Below are 27,906 nucleotides of genomic sequence, written 5' to 3'. Positions count from 1 at the left end.
CATTCTTTATGGACATGATCGGAAAGGCGGGAATGAGAACTGACAGAGATTTATAATCAAGACTTCAATCTAGTGGTTATAATTATTGATTTGATTATACCTGAAAATGAATGAGCCAACACAAAACTGGCCTCTACATACAAGAGAGATTTTGTTTCGGAGATATACATTATGTTTCACACCGTACACTACAAACATTACGGTACACTATCATACGGCACGCTTCCTTTTTGATCGCTTGCTTCTCCTCGGCTGCGAAAAATCGGGAGCTGGTTTGCTACCATTAGACGCATAGGCCTCTTCTCGCACCACCTCACCCTGTTACAACCATCAAATTTTAGTTTCCCTAACAGAACTACACATAGGCTTTCATTCAAATCAATTCTGTTCCAAGGAATTCAGACTCAAAGTTACCACAAAATAGATTAAATTTTAACGGAAAAAAAAAAGTATTTTGCAGTCTACCGAAGATATAAGACAATATGCAAGCAAGTATCCATAGATAGGTAGGACTATAGTCTGACTGTTGAAAAACAAAGGTATGGAACACTTCATAGTCATACAGTGAAAATAAAATTCTCTTACTGAAACCAGAATGGAACAAAAATTTCAAATTGACCTTTAAGGCTTTAAAGTGCCTTAAACTGAGATATCGATGTTTGAAAGGTCATCATCGATAATGAATGGAAATCCTTTTAACAAATATCAGGACTTCTTCATTTAGCAGACCGCTCCAAATAAAAACTGCGGAGGTATACATAGTTTTTTTTTTATTCGCCTGTCTAATATTTTAGGAAAAAGAAACTCAAGAAAATTACTCGATAAATCACTTACCTGAGCAGTGGAGGAAAATATATAATCTAGTAAAACGACGTAAAACCTTAATATTCACCTTGTTATCGTTCTCGTCATCTGAAGCACTTTCAGATTCATCACCAGAAGCTGAGGCCTGAGCAGTGTCTACTGGTAAAGCCTTATTTGATTTTTTCTTTCTCTCGCCATCTTTCAGTTCTCTAAATCTGTTGACCACCCAAAATTTTAGGTGTCAAACAGTTAATAAAATAAGCATGAAGAAATTCTTGTGTTCATGACCCACTAACCTTTCACCGTTACGCTCTGGCTGAGAGCCTTCCCGTTTGGCACGCCCAGCTGTTATTATTCCACCCGCGTCTACTTTCGCTGCCGGCTTTGCTCCTCCCAATTTACGTAGCCATATCTGCTGTGCCGTGCTGAGTACGTTGTTTGTGAACCTGGTTAACACAAGAAAAATGCATTCATTAATGACTTGTCTGCTCATTTAATCAAAAAACATACTGAGATCCTTGGATTCCTATTCTCATATATGCAACATCTTCACACTTTATATAGCATGTGTTGCAAGCCAATAGACTCATCAAGAAAGTCATGATAATATTTAACCGAACTGGAGTATTACTCTAGCAAGCGCACGGGTTTCGTAAGGGCGTCTGTTCTTAGTGAGGAAAAAGGGTAATAGTTATGTCTATATTGATATGATATTGAAACTGTTTGGAGAAACCAACCAGTAAATTGACAATCCCGAGGGTACAGACAAGGAGAAGTAACCAATCATGAGCGGAAGAAACTTGAACACAAGTAGAGAGTTCTTTTGAGCTGGATCATCAGTCTATAAAAAAGATCGTGAAATAAAAAAATATTAAGGGGCAAGGAAATGGGTATTAGGTAAGTGAATGGTCATCAATGATACAAGTGTTATCGTACCTGCGGAGGCTTCATGATCTCCATTGAAAAATACTGAGAAGCAACAAGAAGAACAGGCAAAACAAGATAGCATGCAGTGTCATGCCAACCAAGCGGAGGATGGCCATCCTATAAAACAGAGCAAATGATTATGATGCCTTATATACTTGAGATATGGAAAACCGCGCACCCAAGATCAAAAGGTTGGCTCGGCTTCAAGGACATGATCATGGGATACTTTACCACAAATGGAAATAGCCAAGATACGCCGGATCCGCTTTGTCTAGCTGCTATTGATGTTGGCCCGCCCAAGGAGGGAATCCAGAAGAAACCTTCTGTAAACAATCCCTTTGACCACAAAAATTCACAAAATCAGAAATGTTCACTCATTTCCATGATCTAAAGACATAATCAAAAGAAATTCAGATGACTATTAACGAACAAAAATGTGCAGACACCTCGTTTGCCACGTTGGAAAGAGCTTGATATAAACCTATCCAGACAGGTATTGTGGCCAAAGTTGGCAAACAACCTACACACATAATAGACAATATAGTCAGAATTCTTTGGTACATGGCTAATGGTAACATTGAATGCAATGTGGCATATCTTCATTTGGAGGCTACTTATAATCAAAATATTATAAAATACGGTAAAAAAAAATTTGCTTTGTCCACTCTCTAAATGCTGTGCATGTCAATCTGAATGACTAGAATTCTGGATGTTTATCGTTTTCCTGTTTTGAAAGTTGAGTTATATAGATGTTTAAAACAAAAGGGACAAAATCTCTAATTACATAAACTACACAACCATAATATGGGCAGCCTATACACACTCAGGACCGTTTTACAAACACTCAAGCTTTTTGTCAACTCTTTACTACTCTTTCATTTTGGACTAAGAAATCTCGATCAATCATACTGTGTGAGCATATTAAATTATCTAAGCAGTAGATTCTAATTTGCAGGTTCGCGCGACCTGAAGATGAATACCGCAACATAAGAGGGCTATTGCAAGTCAACCGCTGAAACTTATGAAAAATAAAAACAAGCATTCATTCATAATAGCAGAAAATGCTTTTTAACACTCTCAATAACAGAACTCAACCCTGCCAAAAGATCTAGCTTCTGCCATTTGTGCCATTGATCTCTTTCTTTTAAAACTCTGTTTAGCGAATAGAGAAACCATGAAGGAGGGGCATAGAAAGGAGAAACACATTTTTACTGAAATTAGAAATTGGTGTTTTCCACTGCAACCAAGTCTAGTAAGCCAATTTACACTAGTTTGGTCAACGAAAAACATTGGTTCTATTAGCAAGGATGATACTAACATACTACTTGCACTTAAGATGGTCGAAACATACAACACATGAGACATTAACCGGTGATAAGGAAATCATGGAGAAAAAAATGCAAGTGGATTAACACCAATGCCAAAAGCACATATATCTGAAATGTACCTGCTAATGGGTTTACCCCAGCCTGCTTGTACAACCGTGAGGTCTCGAGTTGTATTCTTTCCTTAAATGAGAAATGTAAAACTGAGTTAGTAAGACCGAATGCTCTACAAAAGCGAAAATCAGTCAAATAAATAAAATATTAAAAAATAAGTGAAACAATAAAGCCTCACTTGATTGCCTTTGTATCTTTCTTGGATGGCTTTAATCTTTGGTTGGAGGTTTTGCATTGCCAACTGGGATTCCACCTACAATTCGCCAAACATTGTCTTATATTTACACTAAACACAACTCAAACAACCATTCTCGCAGCACAAGTATATAAGAATTGAAAAAAGTAAAGTATTTTCTTCAATTACCTGTTGCTTTGTGAGCGGAAGAGTGGCAACTTTCACAATAATAGTCAATAATATTATAGCAAATCCATAAGCATACGGCACATGAACCGCCGAAAGTCCATCCTTCAAAATCTGATACAGACCAAACATCATCAAAATCAATGAAAATTACAGTCCAATTGAGGTCGCATGACAGGTTATCTCACGAAAAAAAAATGATCCTAAAAATTTATCACAGCCATTTTCAGGAACAAAATCAATACCCTACCTTGAGGACGACTTCCATGGCATCCGATATGAAACCGAACCAGCCGCCACTCTTCTGCGCGGCGGCGGTTCCGGCGTCCGCAGCGGAGTCTCCGGAGACTCCGGCGGCCGAATCCGTCGCGACGACGGCTGCGTCGGCGAGAGTGTATAGAAAGCCCTCGGCTCTGCTTGCAATCGCGGCGAAATTGACGCCTGAGTCGAAAGGCTGAATTGGAGGAATCTGGTGGAGGCTGACTCGGACTCTGGCGGTCAAAAGCTTGCGGCTCGGAAGGTACGGTGAGTGACGGGAGAGAGACGGAATAGGCGCTCCGACGAACGGCGGAGAAGATATCAGAATTTTCGCCATCAAAGAAGCTCTGTAAGGTTTTGAAATTGCGCGGTCTTGAAGGAAGAGAGTCTCTCAGTCCAGTCCTCAGAGTCTCATGAGTCTGAGTGGTGGAGAGTAAGCGTTGTTGGCAGTGGGAGAATTAGAGAGAGAAAAAAAAAAAAAGAGGGAGATAATAATGTTTTTGCGAATTATCCACGTATTTTTTTTAGATTATTTACGATGCTCAGATAATTGAATTGTCAGAAAATCTAAGGCGTGGCAATAACGGGTATGCTTTATAAGCCAATGCATGTGTTCCACGTCACCGAAACGTATGGGTCTGATGTCGTTTTGGTGATTTTGCTGCTTTGAAGTCTTGAGTGTTCCGATAAATACGCTGATTAAATTTCGTAATCGTTTCTAATATAGATATTAAATATTTATGAGATGGAAAATTGGACAAACCACTGCCATTAGTTACGTATGGGACACTTTGACCGACGTATCCCGTATGTATTCTCTTTCTGTTTTTCATTTATCTAAATACGTGTTTTTGGCTAATCTCATTTTTTCACCATTTATTTAGTCAACAAGAATTTTTGTCCCTACCTTTCGAAAAATATAGCAATGGCATATGCGAAAAAGCTTATATATTTTTTATTATGGAGGAGGGTCGCCATATTCGACCTTCCATAAATTGCACAAAATTGTCGTCCTATGTGCAACAAGTTGAACTCAATTTATAATTCATCTCGAGTGCAACAATTTGAACTAATAATTTAGCACTTAGAAGTCAGCAATATTTTCATCATACAGAACACGACATGTCTAGAATATCAAACATTTGAAACTGCACGTGATTTTATTTAAAGTCGGACCCTATAATCATGCAACAATTTGGTATCAGAGCCGAAGACGATCGTGAATCATGCAACTTTTTGCTGGGTTCGTTGAAGACTACCTCATGTCATACGTGTTCAATGACGACGTTGAAGATGAAGAACATTTTTTTGAACCATTGGGTGATCCAATATACGACGAGGAACTCCATGACGAGGAATTCAACGACGAATCGATTTTCCAAAAATATAACATCAAAGAGCCAATATTTGACGATCCGATCTTCGAAGAGCTAATCTTTGACAAAGACGAGGAAGACACGAAGATATCTCTTTCTCCAATTATCAATCAATCCGATGGAGGTGATACAATTTTCGTTGACGTGTCTTATTTATTTAAGGTTGAATTGAGTATTTTGGAGTTCATCAAGATTGTCATTCTTCATTCGCACCACCTAAGAATGCATCGAATTCGAGGACGAATTCTGTCAAACACGGGGAGAATGATGCAGGGCAAACTGGACTACAGTTTCAAGAATGTTGAGATCACCAAAACGGACAAAAGAGTAGTGTTTTTTAAGTGGAATCGACTTAGTAAACAAGACCCACAAAGTGGGGTCTCGGGATTTAAGCCGAATTCTGACGTTTAGGCTTTCAAAATGACGTTTTATGTTCTTCTCGATAAATTTAATTATAACTTTTATTATTGTGTTAAGTAGATTTAATTTATGCATTAATATTCAGTTTTGGATTATGAAAAGTCTCTTGATGCATCTATAAATCATGAGCACCTATTTTGTAATGGATAAATTTTTGATGAAATGAAAAATTGAAACTTGAGTGTTTCTCCCAAATCCGAGCGTCGTGAGCGAGCTCCGAGTTGATGCCCGAAAACCGGTATTCGTGCGCGAATCAACGGTGATTGGATGCCCCGAGTCTAGCATTCACGAGCGAATCAATAGGCGAAGGAAAGTTCTTCGATCGGTTATTCGTGCGCGAATCAACGATCAAGTTCGACTATTCGGTTACGTTACTTTTTATTTTTGTTTTTTAAATCAATCTTCTATCTTTGAATTCTTCTGTGCCAATGTGTGTCTGTGCCTGTGCGCGTGAGGGGGTGTATCAAGAATAGTCTCACATCAACTGGGTATTACGATCCTGGGCTCTTTATAAGGCTTGTGAGTTACTCCTCTAATTACCAAGCTTGGTTTTAGATGGCACCCCACACCTTGAAGATGGTATCAGAGCGGGACCCATTCTCGATTATGGGCTACCTCATCGGGCCTATACTTCACGCTTCCAGTGCCTATGCCAATGTGTGCTTGTGCCTGTGCGCGTGAGAGGGTGTATCAATGATAGTCCCACATCGACTGGGTATTACGATCCTGGGCTCTTTATAAGGCTTGTTGGTTACTCCTCTAATTACTAAGCTTGGTTTTAGATGGAACCTCACACCTTTATGAATAATCACATAAGGATTAAATATAGCGAAGTTTTAGAGCTCATCGACCTTATCCCGTCAGAGATAGGGATGTCAATTTGACCTGTTACCCGCGTTTCGGCCCGTTACCCGATTTATTCGGGTCGGGTAATACCCGTTCTTTTTGGATAAACGGGTAATACCCGTTAAGGTTTTAACGGGTCCGGGTACGGGTAACGGAATAGTCATCTCGTACCTGATTACCCGGAACCCGATCCGTTGTAATGAATATGACCAAATTTACAATGAAGATGATTCAATTTGCAATGAAGACTTCTTTTGTATTTTTTATTTATTTATTTTGAATTTTAATGTTCTTTATCTTGTAGTAGTACTTTGATATTTTTCACCTAAATTTTATTATTTTTAAACTTTATATTGTTGATGAATTTTTATTTTATAAATGGGTAAACGGGTAAGCGAGTCTAACTGACCCGCCACCCTTTTTTTAAACCGGGTAAATGAGTAACGGGTCCAATATTTTTAACCCGCTTACCTGGCGGGTATCCCCGTTACCCGACCCGTCTCAAAATCCGGGTAAACGGGTCCGGGTAACGGGTAAAAAATTATAGGGGGTACGGGTAACGAAATAAGTGTACCCGGCTTTACCCGTACCCGTTGCCATCCCTAGTCAGAGATTGATTTTTGATTTCTTACGCCCGAGAAAACAGTGAAATTTAAACTAAAATGAGCACGGAGACTGACATGTGAATAGACGTTCAACATTAGTGTTTTTGCTATATATAAGATAAGAGGTCTAATTCTCATCTTGAGAGTTTAGAGAAAAAATTATGTGCGAGAGAGAGGGGTAGAGTTTCTCTAAGTTAAAAATAAATAAATAAAACTTATTTTTCCTTGCGCATAAAAAGAATATTTATATGAGTCAAAGTAGATTGGGGAGCTTGATTTGCCTAAAGTCTCATTTTGGCCTAAGATCTCATTTGGATTAGGATCTATTTTTTTTCGCATAGGGCCTCATTTTGACCTATGGTCTCCTATTGTATATAGTCTCATTTTACCTATGGTCTAAATCTAGAATCTCGTTTTTGCCTAAGATCTCATTTCTTAGAGTCTTCTTCTCCGGGCAAAGGTTCATTTTGTCCTAGGTGCCTATAATCTCCTTTTGCACAGGGTGTCCTTTTAGGCTAGATCTCATTTTTTTATTCTAATATCTCTTTTTTGTCTAGAGCCTCCTTTTGGCCTAAGATCTCTTTTTAGCATAAGATCTCACTTTGACCTAGGGTCTCTTTTTGGCCCATGAACTCATTTTTAGCCTAGGGTTTCCTTTTCTCCTAGAGTCGCTGTCTAGGGTCTCCGTTTGGCCTAAGATCTCGTTTTAGTCTAGGATCTCCTTTTTGCTTAGAATCTTCTTTTGGCCTAAAATATCATTTAAGCCTTATAGGCCGGACTTGCATGTTTTGTTTGTGAACCTAAATCTTATGATAGTCGGCTTGAATTCCATGTTTGGCAAAGTCGCTTTTGTCGTATTCATTTATATCGAAGTATATATTTTTTTCGTTTTAGTTAAACCAATCTATTTAAACTTAAATAACTATATATTATAATTATCATCATCATCTCTCTCAAACACTCTTTATAAACAAATATATATATATATATATATATATATATATATATATATATATGTAATAGATTTTCTTTTATTCACTGCAGTCGCTTCCCTTGTAGGTGTTGACATCACCACCGTTGATCGACACCAACTTGGATGAGGATTTTTACAAGTTATATTCATAATGATATCTTCGTATACCGCCATCTTCCCTTCTTCAACTTGTCTCGTTGATTCATCGTCGTGGATCTTCAACTTCCCTTCTTCGACGTTCTTAACGAAGAAGTTGTTAATGTCGTTCGATGTTGTGGGTTGAGTTACGATCGAATTTTTTTTAGCTAGGGATAATGACTCTAAATTTTGTGGATGTTAGTTTAGCATATTGTATATATATTTTTTTAGAGTTTCTGTTTTCGACATTTTAATTGTGGATTTTTGTTCTAATGACTATAATTTTTGCTCGCTTTAGTAAACTACACTTTAGCCACATTTTAGCTTAAATTTGAATGGGGAAATGGTGGCAATAATACTCAATATTTGGTCAAAATATTATTTCTCAAAGTTTTTTTTCTTTAGCAAAAATACCACATGTTACGTTATAGTGGGTCCGTTACTACTTGGACCGTTAAATTCAAACAAAAATTTTAACGGAAAAGTATTAACGTGTAATTAAATTTGAAACTTTGAGTATTTTTGCCCAAGAAAAAAAAATGAGTATATGAGTAGTGTTTTATCTAAACATTGAATATTTTTGCCACCATTTCCCCAATTTGAATATTTTAATTTTGACTATTTTGCAAGATTTATAGAGTTGTATTTTCTAATATCTGGTCAATTAACAGTTAATTGAGCTTATTTATATATAATTATATTTAACCAAAATGAGCGACCATACTTTGAGGTCACATATTTGCTGGCATGATATCCCAGACCAAACGACACGTAATATAAAAAGAACGTCATGAGACGACATGTCTTCTTAAACGACAGATAGAATGGAAAGGGCAGTAGCTGACACGATTGACTAAGAACTAGCAAGATGATCGTAACCGACTATGACGTGTCACGTGTCAAAACATACGTAGGAGAAAAGTCTCGAACTGCCTAGAGTAGAAGGGTAAAGAAGCGCGAACCGATTAATAAAGAAGCTAGTAGTAGACTCTTGAACCATCTAGATCCAACGGTTACCAAACGAAGAAAACAGAACATTCCAGATAGATAGCCCACGCCAAGCCCCTTTATATACTCAAAACCCGTCGCCACTTAGTTTCATCAAGAACAAGAAAACAATCAACACTCACAGTCACAGAAATCAAATCACACAAAGCACTCTTAACTCTCAGAGAATTTGTCAATTCATTTTTTCTCTCATATCATATCATCATCTAGTACTTGAGAAATGGCGGGAAAAAGCGGCGACGGTCCGGCGATCGGGATCGACTTGGGAACGACTTACTCGTGCGTGGGTGTGTGGCAACACGACCGCGTGGAGATCATCGCCAATGACCAGGGCAACAGGACGACGCCGTCCTACGTGGCGTTCACCGACACGGAGCGTCTGATCGGCGACGCCGCGAAGAACCAGGTCGCCATGAACCCTACCAACACCGTCTTCGGTAAGTTCACGATCTGGAATAATCTTCAATTAATTAGTTTGTGATACTGGAATTGTGCTTTGATTCTGACTCTGGATTATTTTTTTTTCAGATGCGAAGCGGTTGATCGGAAGGCGGTTCAGCGACCCATCGGTGCAGAGCGACATGAAGCTATGGCCGTTCAAGGTGATCCCGGGGCCGAGCGAAAAGCCGATGATCGTGGTGAGCCACAAGGGCGAAGAAAAGCAGTTCTCGGCGGAGGAGATCTCGTCGATGGTGCTGGTGAAGATGAAGGAGATCGCCGAGGCCTTCCTCGGAACCACCGTCAAGAACGCGGTGGTCACAGTCCCGGCCTACTTCAACGACTCGCAGAGACAAGCCACCAAGGACGCCGGAGTGATCTCCGGCCTGAACGTGATGCGGATCATCAACGAGCCCACCGCGGCGGCCATCGCGTACGGCCTCGACAAGAAGGCCACGAGCTCCGGCGAGAAGAACGTGCTCATCTTCGACCTCGGCGGCGGAACCTTCGACGTGTCTCTCCTTACCATCGAGGAAGGGATCTTCGAGGTGAAGGCCACCGCCGGAGACACTCACCTCGGCGGCGAGGACTTCGACAACAGGATGGTGAACCACTTCGTGCAGGAATTCAAGCGGAAGAACAAGAAGGACATCGCCGGAAACCCGAGGGCTCTCCGCCGGCTCAGAACCGCCTGCGAGCGCGCCAAGAGAACCCTCTCCTCCACGGCCCAGACCACGATCGAGATCGACTCGTTGTACGAGGGGATCGACTTCTACTCCACCATAACCCGGGCCCGCTTCGAGGAGCTCAACATGGACCTCTTCCGAAAATGCATGGAGCCCGTCGAAAAGTGCCTGAGGGACGCTAAAATGGACAAATCCGCCGTCCACGATGTAGTCCTCGTCGGAGGCTCGACGAGGATCCCGAAAGTCCAGCAACTCCTCCAAGACTTCTTCAACGGGAAAGAGCTGTGCAAGAGCATCAATCCCGACGAAGCCGTGGCCTACGGAGCCGCGGTCCAAGCCGCGATCCTCTCTGGCGAGGGCAACGAGAAGGTCCAAGACTTGCTCCTCCTCGACGTAACCCCGCTCTCTCTCGGCCTCGAGACCGCCGGCGGAGTCATGACGGTGCTCATCCCCCGGAACACCACGATCCCGACCAAGAAAGAACAGGTGTTCTCGACCTACTCGGACAACCAGCCGGGGGTTCTGATCCAGGTGTACGAGGGCGAGCGGACGCGGACCAAGGACAACAACTTGCTGGGGAAGTTCGAGCTGTCGGGGATCCCGCCGGCCCCGAGGGGGGTCCCGCAGGTGAACGTGTGCTTCGACATCGACGCGAACGGGATCCTGAACGTGTCGGCGGAGGACAAGACGACGGGGCAGCGCAGCAAGATCACGATCACGAACGACAAAGGGCGGCTGTCCAAGGACGAGATCGAGAAGATGGTGAACGAGGCCGAGAAGTACAGGGCCGAGGACGAGGAGGTCCGCAAGAAGGTCGAGGCCAAGAACGCCCTCGAGAACTACGCCTACAACATGCGCAACACCGTCAAGGACGACAAGATCGCCTCCAAGATCCCCGCCCCCGACAAGAAGAAGGTCGAGGACGCCATCGAGGCCGCCGTGCAGTGGCTCGAAGGGAACCAGCTCGCCGAGGTTGACGAGTTCGAGGATAAGATGAAGGAGCTCGAAGGGATTTGCAACCCCATCATCGCCAAGATCTACCAGGGCGGGGAGGCCGGTGGGCCCATGGATCAGGATTCCCCCGCCGCCGGCTCCGCCGGCGCTGCCGGGCCCAAGATTGAGGAGGTGGATTAAGCTGCAAGTGTCTTTGCATAGTGTGGGGTTTTTTTTTTATATTAAGGTTTCAAGTTTTTTTTTTTCTTTATTTTTGAGTTGTTAAATGTAATGTTCAAACTTCAAAGTGTGCGCTGCTTGTTAAAGATTTCGATGAGTGAATAATAGTATCTTCTTTTTTTTGGTTTGCTTAAAGTTCGATTGTGTTCTTTTCTTCAGTATTTAGAAACATGTTGTTCATGATCTTTGCAATGTCAGTGTGACTTATGGGAATGGGATAGTGAACTCATTCCTTGCAATGTCTACAGCAACGACATCACATATACTTAAATTTTGCTCTGGAATTATTCTGAATCCATGTGATGACATTACTTGTGATAGTGACCCAGTAATTCTCTCTGATCAGGGTGCATGAGCCAGCGAAAGCCGTAAGGATTTCAAAATCCAGTTCACAATGACATTGGTTTAGCTTTCTACTTCCGTTGTTGTTTCTTTCCACTTCCGTGAATTAGCTTATACTCTGTCGGTTGTCATGTTACTCCCTTAATCAACACACCACCACCACCACCACCACGAGTCCACGACTGCACTCTGCACATAATTTCTTAAGGCTCACAAAGTGAAACCAATAGCAAATGAGCGAAACTTCCACACTGACCAAAACATGGCAAAATGTTTAGTTCAACGCCTAAAATATTAGTGGAAGGGGAAATCTATGGCACTAGAATTATTTTATAACAAAGTTAACTTGCAGCATAAAAAAAAATATTAAAAAAAAGACGTGGGACACGTGGGCTTGCCTTGTCACACACACACGTGGTTTGGATTTTTTTTTTGAAGATGCTGCTTAATCTGGAGTAAAAGCTTCATTTTCGCATCTGATTCTTTCCCGAACTTCCTCAAATATTCTCTCTCATCTGTTTTCCCGTCTCTTCCGATTCCTCTCCTTCGCTAGAAATCCCTAACCGCGAAACCCTAGAAAGCAAGATAACGCTCCAAAATCAACGCAGCTTCAATTTTTGTTTTGCCTTCGGCTTCGAGGTATTTTTTTTTTTCTCTTTGAAGATTTGAAATGTACAGCTTCGATATTGGTTTAAGATGATATCTGTGATTCGATACTAGTGAAATGTGTGAAGACTAATTATTTTGTTGCTCCGAGATGTGAATGTGTAACACTTCACACCACCGTGTAGTCTGGGAAAATTATGATCTCCTACACAATTTGACTTTTAATCACAATTTTCGACTGTGCTTCGGATTTTCGCATTTTCCTATTGAACTGTTTATTGGCAGATTTATTAAACTTTCAAGTTTAGATTGGGGTTTAGTGGAGAACGTATTTTCTCTTTTTTTTTCATTCCTTAGTAGGAGACAATCTGTCTTTTCAATTACTGAAAAGGCGTGTAGTAAAACCTGTGTGATCTAAACCTGAATGCTCAATGATACAATAACATGGCTTGTGTATCTCTGAGATCTGTTGAATCTATTGATCATAAGGTCCTCGTGAAATGGCACATTCATTCTACTTCCTGCAGAAAGGAAAAATCTAGCGACGACTCTGGTCTTGATCGCGATTAATATTTGCTTTTGGTCATTTTTCTGATCTGTGATGTTATTCTCGTATATATTTTTGAACCAGACATTCTTGTCTTGACCTAGAAGTTCGCTGAGATTCAGGCTTGGAAAGGCAACTATCACCTATTCTCTCCTGGTAAAAAGATATTGATATGTTAACAGGTCATCGCATTTTCACATTAAATCTGTTAAATATCTTTGCATTAAAAAAATGTGTGCTTTAAATATTGAGTTAATTCAGTTCTTCTATCATGTGTTGACTAATCTACCTGAAGGTTTTACCACTGTTTAATATGCAGCAAAAATGTCTTTATAGTTTCTGCATTATAATATCTTTGAAGGTCCTTACGAAAAGTGTACTTATTTAGAATATATTTCAGTGCATGTCCTATGTGTGGTTTGATAAATTAATAGTTAAGTGCAAAGAATTGGACTCAAACTTCAATTTTTCTCATGCAGTCTTGAGCTGTAGTCTCAATGGCAGGGAATTCTGTTCCAAGGCCTAAACGGCAGTCAAAACTATCTGTTTACCTCTACATCCCCAATATCATTGGTACGTACCTTAATATCCCTTCACTATGTTTGTCTTGCAAATAGATTAGATGTGAAGGATTACTATCCGATTTTACCGCACTGCAACATTTTTGCTTAAAATGCAAAGATGGAATAAAGAATAGAATAAAAAATTCTGCCATTCTTAGCGTGACTCTGATGGCTTCTTTTGTCTCTGTATGTGAGAACATCCATGCTTACAGTTTTAACGTATACAAATAGTAGGTATGTTCTATGGAAACAATAATTATGACACTGCTTATGTGAAATGGTTTCAAAGATACCATAGTCTTAGACTTCTATACGATAGTCATAATTGCAGTTGATTGCTTGAAATCGAGAGGCATAGGAAAAAGTTCTTTTAATGAGTTTTATTTTCTTCTTTCATTTTTATGCAACTGGCGTGCAGGGTACATAAGGGTTCTTATGAACTTTGTTGCTTTTAGCCTATGTTTCTCCAACAAAATGCTCTTCTCCATTCTGTACTTTCTCAGGTACGGAAGAATTGTTCCTAAGATTTTACTTCTGAGTTTTGGTTTCTTCAGCACGCATCCTGATATGACGTATTGTGGTTTTATTATTTCAGTTTTGTATGTGATGGTGTCGACGGTTGGTGTGCTCGCAAATTCAATCAAGGTATTGCGTCTTATTAGATTTTATGCTATATTATCTCAAATATTGTGGTTTTTTATTTTTATTTTACTTCAAGTGAAAGCTTATATTTGTTGTCAGCGAAAAAATAGTAATTGTTCTCGTACAAATAATTATAAGTATCGAACCTCATTTTTCTCCTCTTTCTTTTTCTCGTTTCAGTTTCTACATTTGGAGCCGTTTTAGACATGGTAACAGACAGGTATTTATAAATCTAGCAAGTAACAATACACACTCCTAAACTCATCGAATCAGGTTTTGAGTTTATATGCTTCTCACTGCAGAATTAGCACTGCTTGTCTCTTGGCAGTTCTTTTCCAAGTGTACAGGTAAAATCACTTCTTCATGTACTTCATGCTGTTTAAAATCTCTGTAATTGCTTCAATCTCAGAAGTTTTTGCTTGTTGATACAGTCCTGGTTTGGTATTCCTATTCCTGCTTGCCCTGGATATTTCTAGCCACTGGTTGCAGATGTACAGGTATTTGTGTCATCAATTTATTATAACAGATTATTGGGGCGAAAGATATTCTATCATTGACTTGGGGCTGGCATTTTCTTAACTGCAGTACTTTCTTGTCTGGCAAGGCAAGTCATAAAGATGTGAAAGACAGCACTAATTGGCTTTTTAAGTTATATTATGGGAACCGCATGTTTATGGCTTACTGTTGTGTGGCGTGTGAGGTAAACTTATTTGTCAATTTACACTAAAATAAATGAAAAAGAAAACGGCGATTCTGTTGTCTCATTGGTCGTAGCCTTTCAGGTCCTTTATATATTGCTGTTTCTTCTAGCAAAGAACAAGTCCGAGAATTTGATGGAGGTGGGTGTTTAATATGTTGCGTGATCTAGGTCTCTTTCTCGTTGGTTAGAGATGGTTTCTCAGAGTATATTTCTTTCTTGTTGAGTTGTTCAGGTTCTATTAAGTTCAGCAAAGCAGAGCGTGTTTCTTTGTATATTAATAAGCTCGAGTTTATTCGGATGGGCAGTCAAGCAAGCCGTGAATATCATTCAGGTAATCACATTTTGCTGTTACAATTCTAAAATAGTCATTATTCCTAACATCCCATGGGAATTCCTGCTCTTCAAGTAAATTCCTCTAATAATTTGGTGTTTTTGTCAAAATCAGTTGAAGACTGCAGCGGATGCGTGTGTTCTTTATGACATTGAGAAGAAACGGAAGTCCTAATTCTTGTTAATATTTTCAACAATGGGCCTGATTGTGTTCCTCCTCTTTTTCCTGCTAAAGTTTGCACGTTGATGAGTAAGTAGATTGAGTATTTTTTTTTTCCAGCAACATTACAGGAAAAGAATGGGATAGAAATACGTTTGACATGTTTTGTCTTCGTTTTGATTTTGAGTTTGTGCATATTGTGAATCTGGATAGCGTAGCGCTGTTGCCTAATTGGGAATTTTAGAACGATGTGAAATATGCAATTGTTGCACCAGCAAATTTCCAGTGCATTGATGTTTCATTTGGTTACAAGTTACTAGAAAATCTAGATCTAACTTTCGAAAATTGTCTTTCATGAAACATCTTTTGAAAAAAAAAAAAATTGTAACACCTTATACTTATGAAAATTTAAAATGAAAATGACTGATAAGAAAAATAAACTAGAGTGAAACATATAGGTTATATGTTTACTTGAACAAAATTTTATGACATTTGGAGATCATCGTGATGATTAAAGATGGTCGCTGACACGCAATTACCAGACATGCATTAATGACAAATGCTAGATATACAAGGGTAAACGACACGCTACTTCCTGATTAATTATTACATCTGTTTATGAATAAAGCACACGAAAAATAGAACTTAGGGAACTCTAGAACTTGATTAGGATACCGATGTACGTAAAACATACCACAAACCATTGGTAATAGCGTATTTATAGCACTCCCTCTTTCTATTCGTAAGAGATCTAATAAGAGTCTCACATGAATATTTATTTTTATAGAAGTAAAAAAGGAAATAAATTCACAAGCCTTGACGTTAGAGAGAATTTTAGTGTTTCCATAAAAATAAGAAAAGTAACGATTAAATGCTCTTGAAGGTTAACAATCTGAATATGGACAAACAGAGCAATACAGCGATTGGGAACATAAACAAGCATTAAAAGAATATAGTCAAGGGGATTATGGTCAATGAACTTGAAATCAGTAATATAAAATCGTTTGCTTTCAAAGAAACAAATTAGGTTGATATAATAAAGGGTAATTTAGCAAAATAGCCAACTCAAACCTTTAAAATTGCTAAATAGTCAAGGTTTTGTAAATACTAAGTAAATAGCCACTCGGATGGCGTGGCCCAATTATATATTTTTTCATATCCGAAAATTGCCCTTGTTCCGTTTGAATTTTGAATTTTATTTCAAATTTCGGATTATATAACTTCCCGAAATTTTTTGAAATTTATTTCCTTATATAAGTGTGAACATGATTTAGTCTATTAATGATTCCCTTTATGTAGGAACTATTTTGGACATGGCAGTTGCAATCAGGTCTATATGCTTTTTTTTTTTTTTTTGTTGTTGAAATTTTAGGCTATTTTCCACAAGTTTTCATAAAATTAATATTGTATTTACGTATATTTACTACCACTGTTATGCTGCAGTTAAGCTTCTTGAACGTCAATGGCTGGAAAACCATAATCCATTGTCAGGTGGTGTAAATACAGAATGTAATCAACATGATTTACAAACTGTTTTTGGTAGACGGCGTTATTGTGAGCGTCTTATTTCTTACGGCAGTTATTTTTGTTCTCGCCGTCGTGGTTGAGTCATATTAACCCTGTTTGCAGTAAATACACGTTAATATTCTAATTTCATTAGATATAACAAATTCATAACTTGACATATTCAGCAGTAAATACATGGAAATATCTTCGTCACAACTTTTTAATGTATTTCGGCAACTTTGAAAGATTGACATATTCTGCAGTAAATATGTGTAAATAAAGATTTGGTCAAAAAAACCTTAGAGTGTCCGATATTTACTCAAATTTACTGCAGAATATGTCGACTCCTATTTTCTTCTAATATCCAAACACCCAAAATCTTCAAACGCATTCACAATAGTATTACCCATACACTAACACACTGAAACATGATTTCATTTCACTACGCATCAAGATCTAGATATAACACATCAAGATTTATACATCAAACCCGTTCCAAGTTCCAACAACATTTAAACATTCAAAAGGATTTACAATAAACATTTAAATCACTGAATGACACATGCATTTTGTATTTAAATCACAATAGTCGGATCCCCCAAATTTCATTGTGATGAATAGGGTTTTGTGTAAATTTTGAATTAATGAACAATAATCCACGGATTCATTACACATAGGGAGAGGAATAAGCAATACCATCTTTTTTCATAATCGATTAAAAAAAACATTTTTTTTTTCCATATTTTAATATGTAAATCAAGGTTGAACATTAGTAAATAAGAGTTCCAATCGAAAAAAAATCACACATGCATACCTGTTACAGCCGGAGAGAGGAGCTGGTCTGAAAAATAGTTGCAATTCGTCGGAAGTCGCCAAAATAATTGCAGTTCTTCGGAGAGAGGAGCTGGTTTATGAAAATATTTTTGGAAGCGATTTTTTTTTTATTTTTTATTAATGGCAGAGTAAAATATCGGTGGGGGAGATGATCAGTTTTAAATGCAGTTATTACTTCCTCGATTCTCGGAATCACGTTACCTATTTAATTGTTTTTTTTTAAAGTCAACCGTGTGTTGTGGGCGGGAAAGTCTGGGCGTTTTGGTAATTTTAGAATCGTCTTAAATGATATCTGGCTATTTACTTAGTATTTACAAAACCTTGGCTATTTAGCAATTTTAAAGGTTTGATTTGGCTATTTTGCTAAATAATTGTATAATAAATCTTTAATTTGTACATGGTAGCTAGCTTGGTTTAGCGGTAATCCCACACTCACCTCGACGGAGAGGTCATGGGTTCAAGCCCCCATGGGATGCAGAAATGCATGCCCCTTAGGATTTATTCTAAGAAGTATGTAATCTTGGCCAATAGCGTCACCTACTATGTAATCTTGACCGTTAGTGTCACCTGCGCTTTGCACTGCTAATATATCATGTAATCCTGGCCGATAGTGCCCTACTAAAAAAAAAAAAAAAAAAAATGATTTGTACATAACGTCCCAAACAAACACTGCCAAAACACAACTAGGACTATTGTCGTATGCACAGATTAGCACAACCCGGTTAAACAATATTGTTGTCGTTGATTACCATGTACAGAGGAGAGAGAGAGAGATTATCAAATTGCCTCGGTTTTGATGAGAGAGAGAGAGGGAGAGAATAGTGCCGAATCGCCGACGAAATTTGTTTTGATACGATCGAGGCGGTGAGATCAGTTTGGCGGCCGTCAAAAGATTGCTATACGTTACTATATAATCTATATACATGAATAAATAAATATATAAATCAATAGGCGTGTATGTATGTGCATAGGTATGACTCATGAGATAGAGAAAACAATATACGCAAAAACCATGCGTGATAGCCAGTACTTAATTAGTACAATACTGAGGCTAATTTTGAAAGTAAATCATTTACCGGAAGAGAAATCGATAAATATTCACACAAAAAAAAAAAAAATCAATATCGATAAAAAAAAATCGCTTATTTTATAGAAAATCAGCAAAAAAATGTAAGAAATCGAAGAGTATTCAGACAAATATTTTACAAAAAAAAAACATATTTTTCATATTTATATTTCATAGTTCATACGACGAATACATGATATTAATTCATCATCACAAATCATCATATTCATCATCAAATCATATATTCATTTCAAGAACATCATTCATCATCATTAAACATCAAATTCATCTCAATATTCATCATCAAATCATATATTCATCTCAAGAACATCATTCATCATCATTAAACATCAAATTCATCTCAATAACATCTACTTCTATCTCAAGAACATCCACTAAAAAACATCATAATCATCATATTCATTATCAAATCATCATTTCCAATATAAAAAAAACTCAAATTCGGATTAAAAATTAACATTTTAATTCGGATTAAACCTAAAAATACATAGAAAACTATACAAAACAACAAATAAACTCATATTCAATACTCAAACCCTTGAAATCATGGACTAAAGTAAACAATTATCAATAAAATGGAAAAACCACAAAATTTGATAAACCTTTGAAACTTACCTACCAAAATCCAATTAAAGTTGACCAAAAAAAGGCTGCGACGAGCGAAAACCACCGGAAACCACCGGAAAGCGCCAATAAATTGGAACGAAAAAACGGTTCCTAGTGAACCGGTATCATTCATCTCCGGTAAAGCGGTTTCGACCGATTTCTTATCGATTTCCGCAAAAAAAGTCAAACTTTGATTAACACCACCTATTTTTGGTTGGAAAGCATGAACATTAGCTTGCATGCACCACCAATAAAAACCCGCAGCTTTTATTGCGCTTATGTACGTATTTCTACTATTTTTTTAAAAAAAATCTATTACCCCATATATTTGTAAATCGAAATTTCACTATAACTAAAATACAAACTTCACAAATTAGATGTTTTTTTAGTATGAACTTTGTTATTTTGGACAAAAATAAGCTAAATTATATTTTTAGACATTTTTACTAGTAACTATAGACTTTATATATTTACAATTCTTGTTATTTGTAGACTTATAAGTCTACAGTTTATAACTATATATTTTCATATCTACAATTACTAGTAAAAGTGTACAAAAACATACTTTCGTTTATGAAATTTGTAATTGACTAGGTCATTCCAAACATCCAAATGTTTGAAAACTTATTTAAAAAATAGTCAAACAGATTAGTTGACACTTTTATAAACTATTTGAATTTTCTATTTTGTCATTCGTTTAAAGTTAGCAGTTTTTTTTTTTTTTTTTTTTGGTTTTTCATCACTCTTTCTCTCGTACGTTTTGTTCTCATAAAAAATCAATATCTTCTTCATATGAACTCGAAATTGAGTGATTCCAAATCCTAAGGATTCGTGACGAGGAGAGCTTCAAAAAAGACCCATTGTGTAGGATGAAAGGTCATGTCTACTACTGTAGAATTACGCCGGAATCCACCATTGGTACATTTTTTGTTCACCGGCGATAGGTGATTTTTGATCCGCAATTTTAAGAGCAAAGCATAATAAAACTTCAGCGTCGTCATTATCGTCGTCCTTTGTTCTCATTGATACTCCAAGCTTTTTCTATGAAAAACTAGAAATTTATGTAATTTTTTTATGGAAATAACTGGAAATTTCCAATTTTTTTTTGGAAATAAATGGAAATTTAACGAAGATTAGTATGTGTTTTTGGGTTTACATAGAAAAACTAAGAAACGAAATTTATGAAAATTTTTATTTTAATTAAGAAAGTAGGTTAACATTTTTCTAGAAATTCGGAGCCTATAACTTGTCATTAATAGTTGAATTTTTAAATTTTTTTTTTTTTTTTTTTTTGTAATTATAGCATGTTTAATATGAGGATACTAAAGTCAAATATAATTGTCATAGACTATTTTTCTAATTGTTTGTAAATATTGGCTACATTTATAATTTATTTTTTGCTACAAATTTACAACATCCTTAATTTATTTTGGTCCAAACTATCAAAATTGCTACTGCTTGTGGCAATTTTTATTTTACAAACTCTTTGCTCATCCTTTATTTTAATTTTTTTTTTCCTTCTAAAATCGGTCATCCTTTTCTTTCTTTTACTAAAATGGTTGGTTAATGTTTACGTTTGGCTCGTGAATTCAAGCTATATGCATACGATTCATGTTTACCAAACATTCTATAGGTCTACAATTTTGGATGATTGTAAGTGTCTATGGTAGATAGAATTAATAAATTTAACCTGAAATGTCTACAAATATTCACATATTTTAACTTACATTTAAAGAGATATTGTCTTTCATATGATTTATTATTTCAATTTTATACTTAGTGACTTATTAATTGTATAATATTTGCAAGAAAGTGTTTTTTTTTTTTTTTTTTTTTTTTTTTTTTTTTTACTTATCTTGAATAAGTTGGTTAAATATTAGAGAATGATATACTTTTCTATAATTTTAATTGTGTACAGTATAGTTTGAATGATTGTTACCGTATGTGAAATCTTTCTTAATTTTTGTTTGAATTGATTTTTTCATAAATTTTGTTAACTTTCATTTAAGATGTGAATTTAATTAGTAGCCATAGCATTGGCATTTTAAATGTGGAAAATTTGAATATATCATCCAGATTAACAAACAGACGCATAATATTTTATTATAACATCTAACTAAATACCATATATCAGGCAAACCAATCTTAGCCATCTAATAAGGGCAGACTACGTATATATAATATCTATATTAATATTTACTTAATAATTTAGTACTTGGTAAGGTAAATTCTATTTGTATATCATTATATAATTAACTTATAATAATCTAAGCTAATTGAAGTAGTTTGAATTTACTCCAAACTCAAGTTTAGAATTAATTGCAAATATTCGTCGCATAACATAATTATAAAGTATTTTTTTTACATTGATACTAAATTTATTGGAAAAGTATCTCGTCGAAGGTTTCGCATTGATACTAAATTTATTGGAAAATAGTGGTTCAGATCATAAATTAAGTTTTTTTAGACTATATGGAGAGAGACAATAAAAATTTATTTAATTTATTAAAATTGTGAATCATAACTTTAGTGTATTTTGGGAATTGGCCTTGTATCCAAATTTCTTGTTATTTAAATGGTTTAACTCCTAAATATTATTCAAGGAGTGAGAATTAATTTTCTAAATGACAGTAATCTTTTGAGTATAATTGTTTTGAAAATATATGATTATTTTATGACATGAAAAGCTACAAAATAAATTTGATAGGTGTGTTTTATACGCGTTAAACTCTTATACTCCAGTTTGAATTTCACGCGTTCTCGAGTGATTTTTGTGTGTGTTTAATATGTTTGTGAGTGATTTTCAGGTTTATTAATTTTAGTGTTAAAGATGTTATTGGATTGTGACGCAACGTTTCAGGGCAATTCAAGACGATTCAAATATTTTTGGGCAACTTAGAGCGAAATATGAAACACGGCGTCACTTGCTGCACGATTTTGTGATTCTCTATTGAGTATTTTGGATGAATTCTGCCTATCGTGGGAAATATATTTCTCTTAGCTTTCCAATGCATATTAATTTATGAAAATCGAACATCGGAGCTAGGAGTTAAGACCATTTGAAGCACGAGTGAGCGCTGATGAATTGTACCACGCGCTGCGCACTTGGATGCGCGCGCATATGTCTGGATCAACCAACTTGAATTCCGCGATTTTAGTATGTTTTGAGCTATTGGATCCATTCCAAGGGTCTATATAGCTTCGAAAACACCTTGTAAACATACATGTACGACTTATAGCTCTAAAAACAAAAGTTTTGTTTACTTTAGGTTTTAATTTTATTGTTTGGCTAGTTGAGAGAGTATGAGAACCGGAGAAGAAGACCCGTTCACACCGTTGCCACCACCAACGATTGAGTATTTTTTCTTCTTCTCTTTATCTTTGGAACTCCTTGTTTATTATGCTTTGTTTTAATTTAGTTTTCATAGATTGTTTTTGTTTATTTTGTTTTTTCTGTTTCTATCGACACCTTGAATTGAACCCCTTGATGGTGATGGCCTAGCTTTGATTGAATCTAGTTGTGGATTCATTATGTTTTAATTAATTTTTTTTTTGTTTATCTTCTCTATTGCTTGTATTGATTTCGTGCTTAATGCTTGTATGAGATTAGCTACCTCGTTCATAAATTCTATGATTGTAAAGTTGTTCGAGAGAGAATTAACAATCGTGTTATTTCACTGTAGTACATTCATATGTTAGAGATAGCTAAGCTGCTACGGAGTCGTGTGAACACTCTTGATTATAATGTTTGTCGTATTTTTATGGTTTGAGATCGAAAGATAAAAATTCAATATTGACATAGGTTGTTAGATGTTCGAGAGAGATTTAGCAGTAAAATTACGCGAGTGTGGTTAGTGAAGAGAGAGAACCGAAAAATCGTGCTTAGTTCTAAGAATTTCGACTAGAGGAAAGTTTTCGACGCCATTTCCCTTGCCTTCTACATATCCGTTCATCTGTGTTATTTTTTGCGTTTGATTTAATTTATGCAATTTAGTTAATAATCATTATTGTTTGCTTTGAGTTCAATTGGTTACTAGTTCGTTTGATTTTCGGTTAAGCATATTCCTCGTGAGAGCAACTCGTACTCACGAACTTTACTATTTGAGTAATTATGTCTACTTACGTACGGGAAAGATCTCAACAAAATTATTAAGAGCAAATCATATGGTTATATTTATAAGAAAAAGGAAGAAAAAAATGTAATAAGGGCATTGGTTTTTATCAAAATTAAGGAAGAACTTCTATAAAAAAGGTAAACTTAAAAATGGTCTATATTCAAGCTAATTGAAACTAATTCAATTAAAAGAAATAGTCTTAATTTTTATTATATTATTTCCTATTCTATCCTTTTTCATTTTTAATATCATTTTAATAGTTTTTTTTTTTTTTTTACTTTTTTGTTTTTTCTTTATTTTGGTTCCATATATATTGTTTTCTTTTGCTTTTTTTCCCTACCGTTTGGATGCTGGAAATATTGTTTTGGCAATTTTTTTTAGTATTGACTTTCTAAGTTTTATTGGTCAATTTAAAAAAACTATCTTTTGTAAAATATTGTACTTATTAATTATTATAGCAGTATTTGTTAGTATTTTTATTTTTGTATTAAAATTTAAAATCACATTAACAACACATTTTGTATATTTTATTTTATTAAAAACAGCGATAAACATAAGTTTTTGTTTAGTGGCTTGTTTGTCTACAAATAATCGTCTTTTATAGAATACTAATTTATATGTTTGTTTGTTGATAAACATATTTTTTCTGTGTTTTAAAAATGAAATCAACCATTTTTTTTTCTTTTTAAAAAAAGCTTCGTTTTATTAAAAACTAATTAGAAAAAGAGAAATTACACTAGTTAAACCACTTCAAACAGTACTTCTAATAAATTATAGCACAGTTATTATATATTTAAACATAAGAAATAATAAGGAATGCCTTTCAAATCTTGAACAAGCATAAACACCCTCATCTCTCAAGAGGAAGAGGGAGATCAATCCATTAAAAAAAAAAAAAAAAAAATTAAAGGGATTTTATCTTTCTCAGAGAGATCGATATTTCCGAAAATAATAAAGCAGCTCTCTAATTATAGATATAGAGATAGCAGCAGAAGATGAATGTCTTATTATATAGTTGGGAAGAGAAAGCTTATTTGGTAAGGTTTTTGAAAAAGTTAAAGGAGAGGCATGAGGTGAGCCATAAGTAGAGCATGTCTCAATACCTACCAAATATTTACACCTCAAGCATAGACCCCCTTCTCCACCTGCATTTCTCTGCTCTCACTTCAATTCCCAAAGCCTCCCTAAATATATATACATGTAGTGTAGATATTACCTATAAGGCTATACCTACGTCGCTATATATCATTTTCACAAACATTCACATACATATGCACTACCTCATATAACCCAACCGGCTGTCGTTTTCCCTTTTTCCCATTAGTTTAATTCCTTCCCTTTATTTACTCTCTGTCATTCCCGAGACATGTCACATTAAGGAACAAATAATATTACGTTTAACGGTGTATGTTATTGGGAAATATATCTTGATTAACACCACACTAATTATCATGGCATTTAGACTCTTTATGTACTCCAAACGTTATCTTATATATACCTTCTACATTTATATTTTTTTAAAATATTTTTTATGCTTATTAGAAGGTCTATTTTTCAAGAAGAAAACACCGATTGGTTTTGACTTTTTATGACTAGCACTAGCATCTTAGATATTTAAATTTAAAGCACCGATTGGTTAGAAAAAGTTCAAATTGATTTTCATTTCATGTGATGAAATTGACGTTTTCGATACTAATAAAATTTTGATGTAGTTTATTATTGCTTTATAGAGACGCGCAGCCAATTGAATCGTATGATAAATATGAATATTATTAGGGAATTAGTGAACTTTTTTTAATGCTTTATTAAAAAGCGGTAAATAGAAAGGAAGCAAAGTCTTCATTAAGCCAAAAGCCAAGCCTCACCTCTTACCACAAAAAACACAAAATAATATAAATTTTTGAAATAAAGCCACAAAGATCTCATGATCATATCATGATCTCTTTACTTCTCTCTCTAGCCACTACAGGCCATGTTTTCAGAGTATTTTAGCTCCAAAAACAATACGCATGTTAAACTCTCTCTCTCTCTCTCTCTCTCTCTCTCTCTCTCGTTTTGTTTGACTCTCTGTCGCTCCATAAATCAGTACAAAAGACATGCAAAAGAGTTGGCCAGAGCAAACCCTCTTAGATACGTATGACCATTAATAATGTCACTATAAATACACCATTTCCTCTTTCACTGTTTCTGTGCAATACACACTTAAAATAAAAATAAAAACCTCGCAGCAAGGAAAAAAACTCTCCTCGTGAACATGGAATCTGATCATCACGAAGACCACCACGACCCCGATCCCGACGATCACGATCACCACCACAATGTGAACAAAACCTCGCCGGCGACGCCGCGTTGGAACCCCACGAAGGACCAGATAAACATGCTCGAGGGTTTGTATAAGCAAGGGATAAGAACTCCCAGCGCTGAGCAGATACAGCAAATCACCACCAGGCTTAGGGCTTTCGGCCACATCGAGGGCAAAAACGTCTTTTACTGGTTCCAAAACCACAAAGCCAGGCAACGGCAAAAGCAGAAACAAGAGAGCATGGCTTATATCAATCGCTTTCTTCACAGGTCCAATCCCCAGAGTCACCCACGTTTCCAACAAACTACTTCTCAATACATTCCAACCCCAAATGGTATTTATACACACACACACACATATATATATATATATATATCCTTGTTTGCTTTCTTTCATTTTTTAATTATGCACGAGTTATAAATCCTTTTTAATACATATATATATATATATATATATATATATATATATATATATATCTTATTTATCTATCTCCAGGGAATGTTCGTTATAAACTAACTAACTATATGTATAAGTGGGTTCATGTTGGCATTTTTATATGTTTCATATTAGTTTAATATATCAACGTCGTCGGTCTGTGCGAATATTCGGATATACTTTTTACTAAATGAATGCATATCAGTTATAAACACGTTACTAGGGTTTCGTATATCTGTCTATAATATAACAAGTGTATGTTTATGCATGTAGATTCTTTTCCTATGCCATATACAGCTTTTATGTATCATATTTCCATATGCTGCTTTTATGTATTATATGGTGTCATGTTATATAACATATATTTTTAAAAGAATTCATCATTTCATACGAAACAAAAAAGTAAATTTACTTTACAAACTTGGAACTCTTATGTTTATATGTCTATATAGATACACACACACACACACACATTTAGTTTGATTTCTGATGATTCATTTTTTCATCACCTCGTTCTGACACTTTTTGTCAATTTCGCAAATTAACTTGCCTTTCATCCTCTTTTTTAATAAACTGAAAGCTCACAGAACATTTTTTTTTTTTTTGGGTATAATTATTCAGTGGTTTGCGCTCCATACTACGTACCGGTACAAACGCCGAGCGAGCCAATCGGTGCTCTCCATCATCAAAGCAACGCGTCGTCGGTTTCGATCGTGACTAGGACGACTTCAAGAAAATCCCCCAAGTTGGCCCAGAAGAGCAGGGTTTCATCCGCTGCTTCAGGCCTAGCGTACGACCGCAATAGATTCAGAAACAACGCGATTGATACGATGACCGATCGTGTCAATGATCAAGAAACTCTTCCACTCTTCCCCCTTTGTCCCACAGGCGATTTACAAGGTAATAACCATGGTGATCGTGATCTTGACGTGAATATAGTTCAGAGTTGCGAGGTTGAAGATGGTGGTTCGTCTTCTTATGGTGGTGGTGATCAAACTTTCTACGACTTTTTCTCTCGATAAACGCAGTTGCTTTTCTTTATTATAATATTCCAAGGATGAACTTTTAATATGATATCAGTTATTTTAGCATGTTATACTTATATCATGTTGGACTTTATTGCTAGTCATGAGGCTTTGGTCGTCGCGTTCAATTTTAGTCCTTTTTTTTCCCTCCAAGAGTGGGTTTATTGTTTTTGTATATATTGATTATTAAATATAGAGAATGACAAGGTAGGGCCTTTTAGGGTGAGAAAAATATCTCCTTTTATTGTGTGTATCTGTGATTTTTTGTTTTGTTTATTGTGTCTCTCCTTTGAGGCTTGTGTTTGCTGGAAATAAACATTTAAAGATATAAATAAAGCGGCACACGAGAAAAGCGTGTGGATGATGTTTTAATATTATGGTTAAAACATTTGTATGATATAAATGTTTATTTGCTATTTATGGACCTTGAATTTTAATAATATATAGTCTCAAGAACACTAATCTATGATTGGAAAATTGTTCTAAGATTCTGGTTAAAACAATTGTATGCTGTGTTTTACTTTTGGATGGGTAAGTAGAAGAAGAAAAAAACAGAGCTTGTCATTCAGACAAATTGCTATCAATGTACTTATTCACTGAAAATACGCACTATTTGAAACAAAACAAAAAATTGTGGCTCTTAAACTTTACAAT

General features: G+C 36.1%; 4 protein-coding genes across 6 annotated transcripts; 3 read left to right on the top strand and 1 right to left on the bottom strand.

The window, feature by feature from the left end:
* Window positions 1-33: 33 nt before the first annotated feature.
* Window positions 34-4,281, bottom strand: ALB3 (63 kDa inner membrane family protein). Its single transcript, XM_089630639.1, has 11 exons — window positions 3,782-4,281; window positions 3,535-3,645; window positions 3,349-3,423; window positions 3,179-3,239; window positions 2,178-2,251; window positions 1,963-2,067; window positions 1,741-1,848; window positions 1,542-1,645; window positions 1,101-1,250; window positions 893-1,019; window positions 34-318 (listed from the first exon to the last, which is right to left on the bottom strand). Exons 1-11 carry the CDS (start codon window positions 4,124-4,126, stop codon window positions 211-213), a joined length of 1,368 nt encoding a protein of 455 aa, XP_089486765.1. The 5' UTR covers window positions 4,127-4,281; the 3' UTR covers window positions 34-210.
* A 4,953-nt stretch (window positions 4,282-9,234) lies between these two features.
* LOC149381934 (heat shock cognate 70 kDa protein 2-like) lies at window positions 9,235-11,587 on the top strand. Its single transcript, XM_089600870.1, has 2 exons — window positions 9,235-9,592; window positions 9,684-11,587. Exons 1-2 carry the CDS (start codon window positions 9,376-9,378, stop codon window positions 11,411-11,413), a joined length of 1,947 nt encoding a protein of 648 aa, XP_089456996.1. The 5' UTR covers window positions 9,235-9,375; the 3' UTR covers window positions 11,414-11,587.
* A 623-nt stretch (window positions 11,588-12,210) lies between these two features.
* Window positions 12,211-15,632, top strand: LOC149381933 (putative CDP-diacylglycerol--inositol 3-phosphatidyltransferase 2). 3 transcript variants are annotated; one of them, XM_089602036.1, is made up of 12 exons: window positions 12,212-12,433; window positions 13,052-13,103; window positions 13,427-13,520; window positions 13,929-14,013; window positions 14,106-14,155; window positions 14,333-14,372; window positions 14,455-14,499; window positions 14,584-14,649; window positions 14,738-14,852; window positions 14,935-14,991; window positions 15,085-15,183; window positions 15,298-15,632. In XM_089602036.1, the coding sequence occupies exons 3-12, from the start codon at window positions 13,445-13,447 to the stop codon at window positions 15,355-15,357; spliced, it is 693 nt and encodes a 230-aa protein (XP_089458162.1). In that variant the 5' UTR covers window positions 12,212-12,433; window positions 13,052-13,103; window positions 13,427-13,444; the 3' UTR covers window positions 15,358-15,632. The 3 variants fall into 3 exon arrangements, with proteins under 3 accessions (XP_089458164.1, XP_089458162.1, XP_089458161.1); XM_089602035.1 differs by having other exon boundaries at window positions 12,213-12,433; window positions 13,032-13,103; XM_089602038.1 differs by lacking the exon at window positions 13,052-13,103 and having other exon boundaries at window positions 12,211-12,433.
* Window positions 15,633-25,704: 10,072 nt separating this feature from the next.
* WOX2 (WUSCHEL related homeobox 2) lies at window positions 25,705-27,380 on the top strand. Its single transcript, XM_089601708.1, has 2 exons — window positions 25,705-26,126; window positions 26,849-27,380. Exons 1-2 carry the CDS (start codon window positions 25,745-25,747, stop codon window positions 27,247-27,249), a joined length of 783 nt encoding a protein of 260 aa, XP_089457834.1. The 5' UTR covers window positions 25,705-25,744; the 3' UTR covers window positions 27,250-27,380.
* The last annotated feature ends 526 nt before the right edge of the window (window positions 27,381-27,906 follow it).

Source organism: Urtica dioica, chromosome 11, assembly GCF_054948205.1.
Source record: "Urtica dioica subsp. dioica isolate 48M chromosome 11, U.dioica_male_clone48M_v1_H2, whole genome shotgun sequence".
NCBI classification, from domain to species: Eukaryota; Viridiplantae; Streptophyta; class Magnoliopsida; order Rosales; family Urticaceae; genus Urtica; species Urtica dioica.
Note: the sequence above shows the minus strand (reverse complement) of the source record. Positions and strands in the feature narration are given on the sequence as shown.

Bases quoted from the DNA above. Each gene is read 5' to 3' on its own strand.
- ALB3 (XM_089630639.1), bottom strand. From the start codon at position 4,126: ATGGCGAAAATTCTGATATCTTCTCCGCCGTTCGTCGGAGCGCCTATT. The intron at 1,251-1,541 runs GTTGGTTTCTCC...TGTGTTAACCAG, and splicing joins TCGGGATTGTCAATTTACTG to GTTCACAAACAACGTACTCA. The intron at 319-892 runs GTGAATATTAAG...TGGTTGTAACAG, and splicing joins ATGACGAGAACGATAACAAG to GGTGAGGTGGTGCGAGAAGA.
- LOC149381934 (XM_089600870.1), top strand. From the start codon at position 9,376: ATGGCGGGAAAAAGCGGCGACGGTCCGGCGATCGGGATCGACTTGGGA. The intron at 9,593-9,683 runs GTAAGTTCACGA...TTTTTTTTTCAG, and splicing joins CCCTACCAACACCGTCTTCG to ATGCGAAGCGGTTGATCGGA.
- LOC149381933 (XM_089602038.1), top strand. From the start codon at position 13,445: ATGGCAGGGAATTCTGTTCCAAGGCCTAAACGGCAGTCAAAACTATCT. The intron at 13,521-13,928 runs GTACGTACCTTA...ACTGGCGTGCAG, and splicing joins CTACATCCCCAATATCATTG to GGTACATAAGGGTTCTTATG. The intron at 14,500-14,583 runs GTAAAATCACTT...TTGTTGATACAG, and splicing joins GTTCTTTTCCAAGTGTACAG to TCCTGGTTTGGTATTCCTAT.
- WOX2 (XM_089601708.1), top strand. From the start codon at position 25,745: ATGGAATCTGATCATCACGAAGACCACCACGACCCCGATCCCGACGAT. The intron at 26,127-26,848 runs GTATTTATACAC...ATAATTATTCAG, and splicing joins ATACATTCCAACCCCAAATG to TGGTTTGCGCTCCATACTAC.